A 14,538-nucleotide genomic window follows, 5' to 3' on the forward strand; every position below is an offset into this window, starting at 1 on the left:
TATTGCTATTATTTGCAAGGTGTTTATTGAGTACCTTTTCATTCCTACGACGCATTTTGTGCCTGTTTTATGCATGTACCAAAATCTTAGTGGGTGAAAAGATTTGTTAGCCAAATACAGAGTTTGTTTTGCAAGACCTGCGTGTTTCCACAATATTTGTTTTCCCAAAGATTTAAGAAAAGAATCCAGTCTTGCAGGAATGTCCAAAGTTCTAAATTTTTACTAATGTTTCTCCGATTAGATTAAACAATAAAAAATATCTGATTTTATAAAATGCATGTCACAATTATTATAGTGCATAACCGCGCTAATCAAGCTAGTTAACAATAAATAAAACAGCAACCAAGTTCGCTAACATGCAAGTGTTGTTGAGGTCAACCTGTGGTGTTACTGCTGTCGCTATTCCCATATTGTGGTCTATACGAGAATGCCAATAGCCCCCCCGTTATGGAATATCATGTTACACTGAGAAATTATTCTGCAATGTTATAGGAGAACTTAGCACTTTCACTTATAACATTTTATATGTTGGTGTTGTTGGTCTTTCGGCTGCTCCCGTCGAGGGGTCGCCACAGCGGACCATCTGAGCCGCACACAACTTGGCACAGGTTTCACGCTGGATGCCCTTCCATTTTATCTGGGCTTGGGACCGGCGCTGCATCCAGTTGCTAGGGTTCGGACATTGAGTAGGCATTGTAACCGGGCCTTCCACATGGCATCAATGCCTTACTTAGAACATTTGTTATAAATATATATTTTTTACTGTATAAACATCATACATAAATATCTCTCTTCCCCTTCTTGTCTCCTAGGAGTCTTTCAGCAGTCATTCATTACATTTTATTTCTACACTTCTTTTACACCTGGAATGTAAAAGTTTATATAAATAAAAACCCTTAAGCCACCAAGTACCCACAATGCATCACAAGGAAATGAAAGCTTTATTAAATGTAAGTACAAATATTTATATGAGTCTTAAAGCTAACAGTGGTGTAAATCTGATGCTCGCTTTACACAGCTGGGTCATGCTAACAGAGGACGCGTGTAACCTCTGTTTCACCTCTCAGTCAAACACACACACACACACACAAACACACACACACAGACACACAGTTTAGAACTGATTTATTGCAGATACGCAGCATTTACAAAAAATAAAAAAAGGCAAAACACATAAGACCATGAGTGGAAAATTCAGCTGCAGCCATGTGTGTGTGTGTGTGTGTGTACGCGCGCCTGTGTGTGCCTGTGTGCGTGTGTAAGTGTGTGTGGAGGCATATATCTCCTTATTAGGGCCCAAGATAGACAGAGTGCACACTACTGAATCTCTACGGACTCGCGCTGATTTTCTCCAGAACTCATTTCCAAAACGTGACGAACGCCACGGACTCTCTGGTTTCTGTGGAGAAACAAAATCTGAAGTGTCTGTTTGTTTCTTAAAAAGTACTACAAAAACATCTGAGTCACGTGACCCGCAGAATGATGATGTTATTCAGGTGAAAGAGAATTTTTTTTTTTTCTTTTAAAACGACACATTTAAAGCTAACAGGCTAATCAAAGTTCACCAACGTGTTCTAGCAGAATCTGACGCTACGCGGGCGACTCGATGATTAACTCATCTAGAGCACATGACCAGTCTAATCTAACACAAAGCTAGCGTACAGTATGTGGAGAAATCTGGCTAGCTAACCTAGCTCACGAGCTATATATATATGTAACAACATAATGTGGGGTAGCGGTTGATGCTAAGCATAATTACAGGGTGATATTAGCTGCACGAAGGACTTTCTTAGGAATTTGTCGACACATCTGAGGTAAATGTTGACATTTTCAGTCGTTTCTGTCACCACCTCGTCCTTACAGTCTTAACCAATGAGTGTGTGTATGAGTGGACATTGTGACAGCGTTAGCTAGTGGCTAACTGCAGTACGATTTTAACCCTGTGCATTCCTGGAAGGTAAACAAAGCCAGATTCATCATAATTCCCCGACTGTATGACATTAGCAAACACGATTAAACACAGTGCTAGGGTTTGTTAGGGGATGTTAATGTTTAATGTTATTTTCCAGGTGGTACTTTAGCATTACCTACTCTTTCTCATGCTATATTTGATTAAACAAATCTTATCTCAGAAAAGCCTTTAAAAACACACATCGGGAGTGACTGTCTGCATATTGTCCGCGCACACACACACACAGGCATTGGTCTGAACTCATGGTAAGTTGCTAACATTCTAAATCATTCACGTATGTCATTAGCTAGCTCATGTTTAGTGTCTGTGTTTCCCAGTTGCCTAGCAACAGTGTTGAACGGCAAAATACAAATAAACAATTATTTATTTCGAACACAAAATATTCATGTGCAACTTTTTCTATTTTTCAGTATGGACATTGTCAGCGCTCTGTCTAAGGCTCTAATACGGAGATGAACGTTGGTGGAGATGGTGTTAATGGCTGTACAGTGTCTCTCGAACATTCTCAAACAGGCTTCAATCCCTGATACATTCAGTCACTACATAGTGCAATGAACTCGCGTCCGAGCTCGGAAGATTTCAATAACATACTGCAGTATTTTCAGGTTCCGTGCGGGGTCTTGTTTTTCTGATTGCATTTCAGCAGGATAGAAGGATTAAACGGCATTCAGGTGATTTCAGACCATCGGTCCTGCGCTACAGAGCAGCTTCAAGCATTTGAGTCCACTTTATAGCACACTTCATCGTGCACTTCAGCATACGATTTGGCTTGTGGCCTTATCAGCTGGGAAGGGCGTGTCTGACTTATTAGTGAAGTATGCACTACATTCGAGGTAAATTGAGGCAATTAACATGCTTTTTCCACTTCCTGCTTCTCTTACAGAGCATGTCCTAATTAGGCCAGGCAGGAAAATGCTGATGTTAATTTTATTAATTAATTACTTCAAGGGCGTGGCTTAAAGAGGTGCGTCCAACTGAAAGGGTGAGCATTACTCAGGGTCAGAGGTCAAAAAGCTGAGGCACGAATATACTGTAGAGGTGCGTGTTCTTGTGTGGGCGGAGCAATCTTATAATATTGTGTTGGGGTCGGGCTGAAGAGTTAAACGAGGCAAAATGCAGGAGTATGGTGCTCCATGTTCCATATGAAGGCGGAGTGCTGCACGCTAAGGGCGTGTCAGGTCATGTATACGGGCGCTGGTAAGCAAAACACTGCTGAGCAGCCAGTCCTGGGACACAGCTGTTGTATCCTGGTACCACAAGGGTCAAAAGTCACAATGCTGAGGCAGTAATATGGTGGTGCCTTGTCCCTGTGTGGGCGGAGCAATACTAACACACACCTGGTTAAATTCAGGGCATGACTAGAAACCAGACATACATCACGGATTGCTTTAAGGGGGCAGGACTTCAGGAATAAATAATAATAATAATAATAATAATAATAATCGCCAACTCAGGGGACGGGGACCACTCAGAACAGAAAAGGGTCAAAGGTCATTCCATGAAAACAGGAATATAGTGGTCAAAGTCACTGACATCACTGACTCCAAGGCGGGGCCAACAGTCTGGGCGGTGTGTCTAAAGAGAAGCAGCCCAGCGAGCAACACAGCCCACTCGCTCTTTCAGTCACTGTCCTAGTTGACTCCACCCCTTGGAGGCATGGGGTTGTGAAGAGAGGCAGGGCGAGGGCGTGGCTTCCCTCTCTTAGGTGTGTTGTTTATAATGTCGAGGCTGCGGCGGCTGGAAGAAACGACATTGGCGACGAACTTGGTGCATTCGGCACAGACGTCTCTCAGAGTGCAGCCTGCGACATAGAGGTACGGGAACTCATCTTCGACGGCGCGGCGGGACAACGAGCGCAGAGACCTGAGACGCAGACCAACAATCTGATAAAAATAATTTGACTTTAACAAGCAAACAGTCAGGAATATACTGTAGAAGGATGAACATTTTGAATTTGTTGCTAGGTCTAAACTTAATCGTTTATGAACTGTTAATAAAAAAAAATCCAGATTAACTCCGCTTTGCAGCCAGGGACAAAAGTTTTGAGATTTTCACAAAGTCTGCTACTTTAGTGTTTTTAGATCTTTTCGTCAGATGTTACTCTGGTATACTGAAGTAAAATTACAGGCATTTCAAGTGTCAAAGTCTTTTATTGACAATTACATTAAGTTTATGCAAAAAGTCAGTATTGGCAGTGTTGATCTTCTTTTTCAAGACCTCTACACTTCGCCCTGGCATACTGTCAATCAACTTCTCTCTGATGGCGCAGCCCATTTCTACATAATTAATGCTTGGAGTTTGTCAAAATTTGGGGTTTTTGTTTGTTCACTCGCCTCTAGAGGACTGACCACAAGTTCTTAATGGGATTAAGGTCTGGGGAGTCTCCTGGCCATGCAACCCAAATCCATGTTTTGTTCGCCATGCCGCTTAGCTATCTCTTTTGGTTCTTGACTGACGGTAGCGCTCACCCACATGCATTTCAAGAAGGGCATCAAAGAAGCCACTTCTCTCCAGGAAAAACATCAAGGACGGGCAGATATTCTGCAGAAGGTACAGGAATTGGACTGCTGGGGCCTGGGGTAACGTCATTTTCTCTGATGAATCCCCTTTACGATTGTTGCGTCCGGAAAAAAGCTTGTCTGGTAAAGAAACGGTGAGCGCTACCATCAGTCATGTGTCATGCCAACAGTTGCTTCTCGGCCTAAGGGAGTGTGCTCACTCACAATTTTGCCTAAGAACATAGCCATGAATAAAGAAGGGTACAAAAATAACCAACAACTTCCCCAACCCTCCAAGAGCAAAAAAAAAAAAAAACTTGCGCGGAACTTTTTGCATTACTTCATAAACCACAAAAAACTTCCTTTAATCTGATGTTGTGCAGTCAGAGGGTGAACCCAGTAGCGGCGTCGATTTTTTTCTCTCCCTATGTTGCCGTATTATTTTTTAATATTTTTTATATATGATATAAAAATATAATAATTTAATTGGAATTTTTAAAACAAGAAGATGTCTAATATAGCTAAAAGGGCCACATTAAAAGGAGGCACCTCAAATAAAACGACAAGGGCTTTTATATCCAGTTCCCGACACACTGCCCCCACAGGTTAACACACAAACTACAATTTGGGCTGCAGGCTGGCGTTAGACAGAGACAAATGAACTCTAGTGTAGAAGTCAATCGAGCGCCGCTACAAAACACAACATAAACGTCTAGGACGTTCAGAGCACGTTCGATTATCCAAAAATGTAACGCCTGTGTGAACAAGGCCTAAGTCGCTCGGGGCTCTTGATGCTGACTTTAACAGAGAATTTAGCTAGCTAGACTCACTTGTAGACGTCACTCCGCTGGCTGTGGCTCCGCGGGCTGCTATGAAAGCCAACGGCATACACAGGGATGTGTGCTAACTTCTTAGACGGCATTTTCATCTAAATAAATAAAAAAAATAAATAAAAAAAAAGGATTAGCCCTAAGCTTTAAACAGTAACATGGCTAACAGAGAGAAAAGCTAACAGGATACAGCTAACACTGGAGCATACTTACACACATATTTGAATGCTAATCAGCTCTCTAGCTACATTTCTATTACTTAAATCAATGTTTGACAAACAGCATCATCATCATCATCATCATCATCATTTAACCGATTTCGTTTCAGCTTCTGTTCACATTATTAGCTGATACGTCACTGTGACACGATCACGGCGTTGGCAGAACAGGCCTTGTGTGGAAAGGTTTAAGCTAGCCCACACACACACACACACCTACACACACACTCAGGAACTAAAAGGTCAAACACACACCGTTACTCGACAAATTCAGGAAAACCACCCGCAAACACACCCACACACTGACCACAGGAGCGTGTGTGTGCTGATCATTAAATTCACCATGTGATATTTTTACTACACACATGCACATTCACACACTGAGATCATGGTTCAAACAGGAAGTGTGAAAAGCTGAGAGATGAAAGCTGAAATACCTTTGCACTACATGAGCCACACACCGACCTATGGGTTTAAACACACACACACACACATTATTCACAAATTTCACATTTTGAATAGTAATAATATAGTGTAATAGAGTAATTCTTTGAAATAACTTTTCTGAATAATAATAATAATAATGATAATAATAATAATAACACAACCTATACATATTTATTGGTTTCATATGAATATTCATAACTCTTGCAGGTCTGAATAATAATCCACAGCATCATTTAAAACACGAGTGAAACTGAAATCAAACGTACTACTGACCTTTTACACAGCAGACACGTAGAAGGCCAAGAGAACAGAGGAAACTTTACCATACAGCAGCAGCACACCTACACACACACACACACAGACACACACATGTAGGTGGAGCTAGATGACAAAGAACAGTTGCATGATGTAGTGTGTGTGTATGCGTGTGTACGTGTGTGTGTGATCACCTTGCCCTTCCTCAGGTTGTTATAAAGCTCTTTACTCTGGAGGAACTTCTCCATCTCGGCCTTCACCAGCACACGGCGCACGCTGATGACCTCATCAAGGGTTAACGCCAAACTCTCCACCGGGTGGCTGAACTCCTCCTAAGTGTGTCGGGAAGAGGAGCAGGGCCGAAGAAATGCGTACAAAGAAATCATGCTTTGTAGGTGTAGCGGTGTAGGTGATGATGCGTTAAAAATGCACGTGACTGTATTGTGGGCGTGACTAATTTTCACTTATAATTATTATAATTTTGTATTAGATGGGTCAAAAGAGGCGGGGCATTTAGGTGCTCACCATCCACTGGTTGGTGCTGAGGCTTTTCGCCGGTGCTGAAGCCTCACTGATCTCCTCCACCTCACTGAGAGTGCGACAGGCAGAAGACGCAGGAGACGAGCCGATCACAGGAAATGAAGCTGCAAACAGAGCGAGAGCCAGAGAATAATTACAGCCACATTATCTGTCTACTGCATGAGATCAGGTGGATTTCATTAATGACTTATCCCCTGAAAGTGTTTATTGTGTTACGTTAGAAGTGAGATCAAAGCAGTGGTTTTTTTTTGTCTCCCCCTGGTGGTCATAACGAGGAACTGCAAGATAGAAATGAAGAAAGTGTGTTTGGTTGTGTGTTTGGTGCTTGGTTCTAACCTCGGTGTGGGCGTGTGCGTGTGGTTCCAGTGTGTGTGTATGAACGTGGTCTTTCTCCACGCACACACACTGAGGTGCACGGTTCATTCGCCTCGCTCTGCAGCAGCTCCGCCAGGTCATGCTCCGAGAAGGAACGATCACGCTTCATCATACTCTCCACACACTCACCACCATCAGGAGATTCCTCGTCCTATACACACACACACACACACACACAGATGGCATTCAGGTTACCGTGTGAAGCCTCTAACAAAAGGTCTTCTTTTAAAGTGTCAGGGTGTCGAGATAAAGGAGCTCCGCCCCAATTCCACCCAGTTCTACCTCATTATACAGCAACACACACACACACACACACCTCGAACAGGTTCATCTCCTCCATTTCAGCGAGTGTGGGGGCTTTGAGCAGCACACGAGGTCGTGAAAAGGGGCGGAGCCCACCTTCAGTGATTGACAGGTCAATACAGGAAGTGGATTTGAGGTCACAGTGACAGGAGTGGGCCAGACAGGGTAGAGAACCAAACGCTGAGGAGAGAAAACACACACCATGATGAAAACATACACACACACACACACACACACACACACATACACCACAACACCAAACAGACTTCATGCTACACTGGAATCTGAGACACACAGAATGGAGGCGGAGCCTAACTGACTGCTGATTGGTTAAAGGGGGAGTGATTGACGCACGTCTCTTGGAGCTCCGCCTCTCCACCGGCCGCAGTTTGTGTTCCTGGCGGATTTCAGCTAACACGCGCTCGTGAAGAGACTGCTGCTCCTGCGGCCGCGGCGGGAGACTGCGCTCGGACACCTACACACACACACACACACACACACACACAACACACACAGGTCTGTGTCAGATACTAGTGTTTGGGGTGGAGGTTTCAGTGTATATGTGGAGATTTTGTGGTTGAGACAGAGGTGTTGAGATGTGGGGATGTGGTGGTGTGGAGAAGTGGAGATGTTGTGGTGTGGATGTTTGGAAAAGTGGAGATGTTGTGTAGAGGTTTAAAGAAGTGAAGATAATCTGGGTTGGAGTTGAAGGTTTGGAGATGTGGAGAGGTTAAAAGATGTGGAGAAGTTCTGGGTTGGAGTTAAAGGTTTGGAGATGTGGGGTGTGTAGAGGTTGAAATATCTGGAGATGTTCTAGTTTGAAGTTGAGGGTTTGGAAATGTGAAGATGTTGTAAGGCGTTGAAGGTTTGGAGATGTGGAGATGTTCTGGGTTGGAGATGTGAAGATGTGTAAAGGTGATGGAGTGGGACTCACAGGTTTAAGTGGAGGTCTGGATCTAATAAAATCCAGGATGAGTTCATGAGCGTTTTGTTTGACTCGAGTGGGAATGTCTCCATCCACCTGAAACACACATACATATTCACTCAGTATCAGCACATCAGGGACCCAGACATGGTATTGTGTGTGTGTGTGTGTGTGTGTGTGTGTGTGTGTTCTCACCATCACTTTGCGCAGTGTGTATCTGCGAGACCGGATGTCCTGCATGAGCATCTCGAACGGAGTGAGGCTGAACTCAGTGGGTAGAGGATCGAACGGCTGCTGCTCCACCTTCTTCAGCTTCACCCCCTGCCTGAGCTCCCGCATTAACTGCACCCACAGCCGAGCCTGACACACACACACACACACACACACACACACAGTGAAGTCTGTAAGGCTCGGCTGGTTTCATGCTGCTGTTCCTCTCTAACGCTTTCAGAGAGGAACAGCACTTTTGTGTGTGTGTGTAGTCATTGAAGATGGTATGTTTATACAATCTGATTCAGCCTGACTGCAGAAGCCCAGTGCTTTATTTCTCTTTTTCCTTTTCTGCCGCTGGTCATCCCTTTGTTCCTCAGGGTTCTATAGCTGAATAGGACTTTTGTGGGAACTCATCATGCCGTACGTCTCTCAATACTACACAACTACACTTGATGGAACGTATCAAAAACAAACCACACCCCAGAGGTGACTCTAGACTTATCAAAAAGAACACATTTGAACAGACACATACTGTATAAACACTGCTTTGAAATCTAATTTAGCTTCATGTGAATGAGTATCAGGGCAGCGTGGCGTACTTGAGGTTCTACACCTCCGCCCGCAGCGATTACAGAGAGCAAGCACCGGTATGAAACAATTCGTCTAAACAGTGTTTCTGAAGCTATGTGGTTTTCGGCGATGACCCCAACACAGGACACGCCCCATCGCGACCAGAAATCAGTTGAGGAATCAGCGCTGATGTAAACACGCGGTTAGACTCGTCAGGTTACGGTATTTTCAGTACTGGCCCGAGGAATATACATTAAATCAAAACTCCTCCCACTTTGTGACATCACAACACCCCGGCTCTGAATGTAACTTTCAGATTAAATCTCCAGGCGTCTTTTTATATTTAAAAAAATATGAGTTTATACCCAGTCAGTGTGTTTGAGGTTGTCCAGTTCAGCAGCACAGCGTTCCTCCAGAGACTCCTCTGTCCCGATCCTCCTCAACATCTACGGAAGCATACACACACACACACACACACACACACACACACAGCTGCATCATGACTCAGGATGAGATAAGACAAGTGAGATGAGACGTCCCATTATGCTGAGAGACAGAGATGGAAACAGATCAATAATCACTAAAGAGGATTCACTCTCTTATAGGTCATTTGTTTTATTGGTTATTGAACATTCACACACACACACACACACACACACAGGAGTCATCACTGACCTCCTTGGCATCTCTGATCCTGCAGAGGAAAGTCTGAAGCTCCAGAGTCTCGAGGAAGAGCGCTCTACACACGGCCTGGTAGTGCTCAGGAGCCAAAGCCGGGTTAGCCAGTCTCCTGGCACACAGCGCCATCACCTGTCGAAGTGTGTGCACTGCGTGCATGCCTCCCGCCTCCTCCTCGTCATCCTCATCCTCTGGGCCGCTGTAACCTTCATCCCTGGTGGTGTTCCCGATACACTCCGCAGACTCGTCGTCCTCGGCCGCCACCATGCGCTCGATCAGCTGCTCCAGCTGCGGGCTCAGCTCACGCTCCTCGCTGTCGGCCAGTCCCCAGTCCAGGGCACGGTAGATGGCCACGCCCATGGAATGGACCAACTGAGTAAACACGAGGAGCTGATGAGAGTGGGCGGGGCGTGAGAACTCTGGTAAGGTCTGTGTAAGAGTATGGTGTATAAACTCACCTGGCTCTCCTGGACAGCTGGAGCAGCTGGAGCTTCTTCATCAGCTAAAGTCAGGGGAGGAGGGACAGACGAGTGGTTACGCTAAACTTCACAGCTGTATTCTGTAATACTGTACTCTTCACTAGAAGGTCAAACTCAGAAGGGATCGTTATATTGCACTAAAAACCAACTGACAGGAAAACCAAGAGTGAAACGCCCAGTAACCACAAACACAGAGCAACTCCACTGGCACTACAACCTGCCGCCAGAACAACTGCGAACGTGGGAACTACGAACCAATGACGGAACCAGGAGACGGGTTTGATGGAATACAGAAGGCGGGGTTTGATGTTATGTTCGAGGCGGGGTTTGATGTAACCCTGGAAGTTAAGTTTGATGGAATACAGAAGGCGGGGTTTGATGTTATGTTCGAGGCGGGGTTTGATGTAACCCTGGAAACGGGGTCTTACAAAACACAGGAGATGGGGTTTGATGGAATACAGAAGGCGGGGTTTGATGTTATGTTCGAGGCGGGGTTTGATGTAACCCTGGAAGTTAAGTTTGATGGAATACAGAAGGCGGGGTTTGATGTAACCCTGGAAACGGGGTCTTACAAAACACAGGAGGTGGGGTTAGTGTAATACAAGAGGAGGGGTTTTACAAAATGCAGGAGGTGGGGTTTAACGTTATGCAGGAGGCGGGGTTTAACAACTTACAAGAGTCGGGGTTTAAGGTAATGTGGGAGGTAGGGTTTGATGGAATACAGGCGATGGGGGTTGATCAAATACAGGAGGTTTGTCATAGCACAGGAGGCGGGGTATGATGTAATGCTGGAGGCGGGGTTTAACAGCATACAGGAGGCGGGGTTTGTGCAAATTTATAATCACTTTATAATCACTTGCTCTGTGTTTCAGGTGTGTCCTGCCACCTAGTGTACAGAGTGAGTACTAAACCTGTGTATCTCAACATGGCGATGGATGTCTGTCTGTCTGTGTGCCCTTCCATCTGTCTGTTTAACTGTCTGTCTCTCTGTCTGCATGTCTGTCTGTTCTTTTGTACATAAATCTGTCTGACTGTCATCTCATCACTGTCTGTCGACCTGTGTGTCTATATGTTTGTAAGCATTCATCTTTCTGTCTGTCTGTCTGTCTGTCCGTCTGTCTGTAAACACAAACTCCTCCAGGTAGTCGTGCTGTTCATTACGCTCACATTAAAGCTAATAATTAAAGCTACCTTTGACTTTTTCACAGTAATGATGTCATTTTGTCTGTTAGTTATTGCAGTATTGCAGACAACTGATCATCAGCACACATCTGCAGCTGAGTTCTGCAGTGTGTGTGTGTGTGAGTGTGTGTGTGTGTGTGTGTGTGTCCAGACATACTCAGCACTAACGGATCAAGTTAATGGAGGAGGATCAAATCACAGCACACACACACACACACATGCACAGACAGCATCAGCACAACCTGAGCTCTAAGGACAGACTGACTCTCTCTTTGTCTGTCTCTCTCTCTTTCGTTGTCTCTCTCTCTCTCTCTCTCTTCACTTTCTCGGTTTCTTACCACTAAAGGGTAAACAGTGCCTCACTAAGGTTTTTGTGAGCTGAAACAGAGGAGAGAGATGAAAGTGTGTAATTTGAGTTCTCTGGATCAAACCAAAGTGTGTGAGCAGGGGTGTGTGGGCCGGTCCACCCGGAGCTCCAATAACACACACAGTGTCACAGTGTTTATGTGGAGTGTGTGACCGACCCGAGCTGGCTGGACTGAGGCTAGGCTAACACGCAGACTAACCTCTGATGATTAGCGCGCTAACAGACGCTGCGCTCTGGTGTTAGGACTTAATGTGAATAATTTCTAATAAAGTCTGCGAGTGATTCAGGCCCTGAGCCAGACCGCTGCACCCCTCGTCCCTCCTCACAGCCTCATGTGGGACACTGAGTGAGGTTCATATCGGGGATTTCTCTCCTCCTCCTCCTTCTGCTGCAGTTTCATCACTGAATTAACAGCTCCTGGATGTTTCATTAGCCGGGATCCCTGATTTGTACAGCTTTGTTCAGTGTGTAACAGAGCCTCATGAAGCTGGAGCTTTAGAGGAATCAGCCTTCTCTCTGTTCAATTCAGCTCATCCAAAAAGAGACTGAATTTCAGTGCTTTCTCTCTTCTCTCCTTTAATTACAACTTTCTCATCCGTTGCCACGGTGACCTGAACATAAAGCTATTTACAACAGTAATGAGAAAAAAGTGAGTGGAAATACCTCTAACGGATATGAGAGCTAAACTCGTAAAATGTGTTTACACACACACACACACACACACACACAGGTCAACAGAAATTTCACATTTATAACAGTAGTGTTTATATTCACAGAACATTACAGAATCCTGACACGGACATGAAATCGTGAAACTACTCAATCAAATCAATACATCTCTCTCTCTCTCTCTCTCTCTCTCTCTCACGTATCTCACGTATCTCATCCTCATGTAATGAGAGTCCTGGTGCAGAGCTTCCACAACAATTTTCTGTTATTTTGATTTATTTATTTCCTCTCGTTCATGTTTATTTATGCACGATTATGATTAAACTCCTCTCTCTCTCTCTCTCTCTCTCTCAGTTCTCTGACTTCACATCCTCACACTGCGATAAATAAAGAAATATGGACAAAATAAATTAATAAAATGTTTAATAAATATATTGGAGTTCTGTCTGTTTGGACGTTAAACTCATTTATAGAAATTTTTGACTGCATTAATGCAGATTAATTATTAAAAATACATACTGTGGGGATTTTAATCTTTTACATGTGAAGAACATTTGGGATTCTTGGTTAAATATACACTATAATAATAATAATAATAATAATAATAATAACTCATTCATTGTCTCTACCGCTTTATCCTGTATTCAGGGTCGCGGAGGGGAAGGGGGGGGGGGTTGGGGGTGTTCCTGGAGCCTATCACAGGGGACTTAGGGCACGAGGTGGGGGGTGCACCCTGGACGGGGTGCCAAGCCATCACAGGGCACACACACATACACACAGACTTATACATACTCATTCACACACTACAGACAATTGGGAACGTTAATTATCCCAATCTGCTTGTCTTTGGATTGTGGGAGGAAACTGGAGAACCCGGAGGAAACCCACCAAGCACGGGGAGAACATGCAAACTCCATGCACACAGACCCCGAGGTGGGAATCAAACCCTTGAGGTGACACCACAGTGCTAACCAATAAACCACTGTGCCGCTTAACAATAATCCAAATAATAATAATAATAAAAATAATAATAATAATAACACTATTACTGAGGAATCTACAGCCTCTTAACGGAACCCATGAAGCTCCTATAATAAATCATTGAAATTAATAAATAAACTGTAACACTTATGCGTTTTATTATAATTACAATATTTAAAAAATGTAAATATTTTAACACTGTATATAAACATAAAAAAGTTATTTATATAAACAACCTACAGATTATTATTATTATTATTTTTTTTTTTTCAGTTTTTTCAGAAGCTCATTAGAATCCCATGAAGAACGAAGTGACATCACCTCTCATTCTGTGCTGCAGTACACACACACACACACACACACACATACAGAGCGCAGCACAGCGCAGACCGGAAGCGTGTGTTACCGGTGCAGGTGCGCGTGTCGGGCCGCAGGGTGACGGTTCCGTCCCGGTGCAGGAGGATGGAGTCGGGCCCCTTGGCGCGGTGCCGGTGCCGGGTCCTGCAGCACTGGTAGCACACGGCCCAGGCCTGCTCCTCGTTCAGCGGCTGCTCGTAGGATCTCAGCACCTCCTCCAGGGACAGCTCCCGCGCCTCCGCCGCCCCGCGCGCATCCGCCGCCCCGCGCGCCTCCCGCTCCAGCACAGAGCCAAGGCTTGTCGGTCGGGCCATGCGACAGCACCGGGACCATCCTTCATCCTCTACAGCGCTCCGACATCACCGCCTTCATCATCATCATCATCATCAGCATCATCACTCCTCCTCCTCCTCCTCCTCCGTTAGTGTTCTCCGCACCAGGCACGAGCGCGACCTGCAGTGTGAGCGACTGTGCGGGAATAAACACACACACACACACACACACACACACTCCCCGTTAGCCTGGTCTCTCAGCGCGCACGCGCGGACAGGAGCAGGTGAAGCGAAGCCGCACTCGAGCGCGTCACCGTCACGAGCGGGTCCGTGCGCGCGCTCCTCAACCTCATCCTCCTCCACCGCGCGCGCGCGCCTCTCACATCCGCAGGGCGCGCGCTTTCTCT

At 45.1% G+C, this 14,538-nt stretch overlaps 1 protein-coding gene across 1 annotated transcript; it reads right to left on the bottom strand.

The window, feature by feature from the left end:
• Positions 1-980: 980 nt before the first annotated feature.
• On the bottom strand, positions 981-14,420 carry spire2 (spire-type actin nucleation factor 2). Its single transcript, XM_053505630.1, has 15 exons — positions 13,909-14,420; positions 10,283-10,326; positions 9,822-10,196; positions 9,512-9,592; positions 8,559-8,723; positions 8,373-8,459; positions 7,793-7,913; positions 7,452-7,618; positions 7,097-7,286; positions 6,746-6,864; positions 6,415-6,552; positions 6,239-6,306; positions 5,956-5,983; positions 5,301-5,398; positions 981-3,835 (listed from the first exon to the last, which is right to left on the bottom strand). The coding sequence occupies exons 1-15, from the start codon at positions 14,171-14,173 to the stop codon at positions 3,604-3,606; spliced, it is 2,178 nt and encodes a 725-aa protein (XP_053361605.1). The 5' UTR covers positions 14,174-14,420; the 3' UTR covers positions 981-3,603.
• Positions 14,421-14,538: the final 118 nt, after the last annotated feature.

This window comes from Clarias gariepinus, chromosome 10 (assembly GCF_024256425.1).
Source record: "Clarias gariepinus isolate MV-2021 ecotype Netherlands chromosome 10, CGAR_prim_01v2, whole genome shotgun sequence".
Lineage (NCBI taxonomy): Eukaryota > Metazoa > Chordata > Actinopteri > Siluriformes > Clariidae > Clarias > Clarias gariepinus.

What these genes read in the sequence shown, in the direction of transcription:
- spire2 (XM_053505630.1), bottom strand. Translation starts at nt 14,173, where the DNA reads ATGGCCCGACCGACAAGCCTTGGCTCTGTGCTGGAGCGGGAGGCGCGC. An exon ending in CAGCTGTCCAGGAGAGCCAG is followed by an intron (nt 10,197 to 10,282) that starts GTGAGTTTATAC and finishes GTGTTTACTCAG; the next exon opens with TTGGTCCATTCCATGGGCGT. An exon ending in ACGCACACGCCCACACCGAG is followed by an intron (nt 6,865 to 7,096) that starts GTTAGAACCAAG and finishes CTCTGTTTGCAG; the next exon opens with CTTCATTTCCTGTGATCGGC.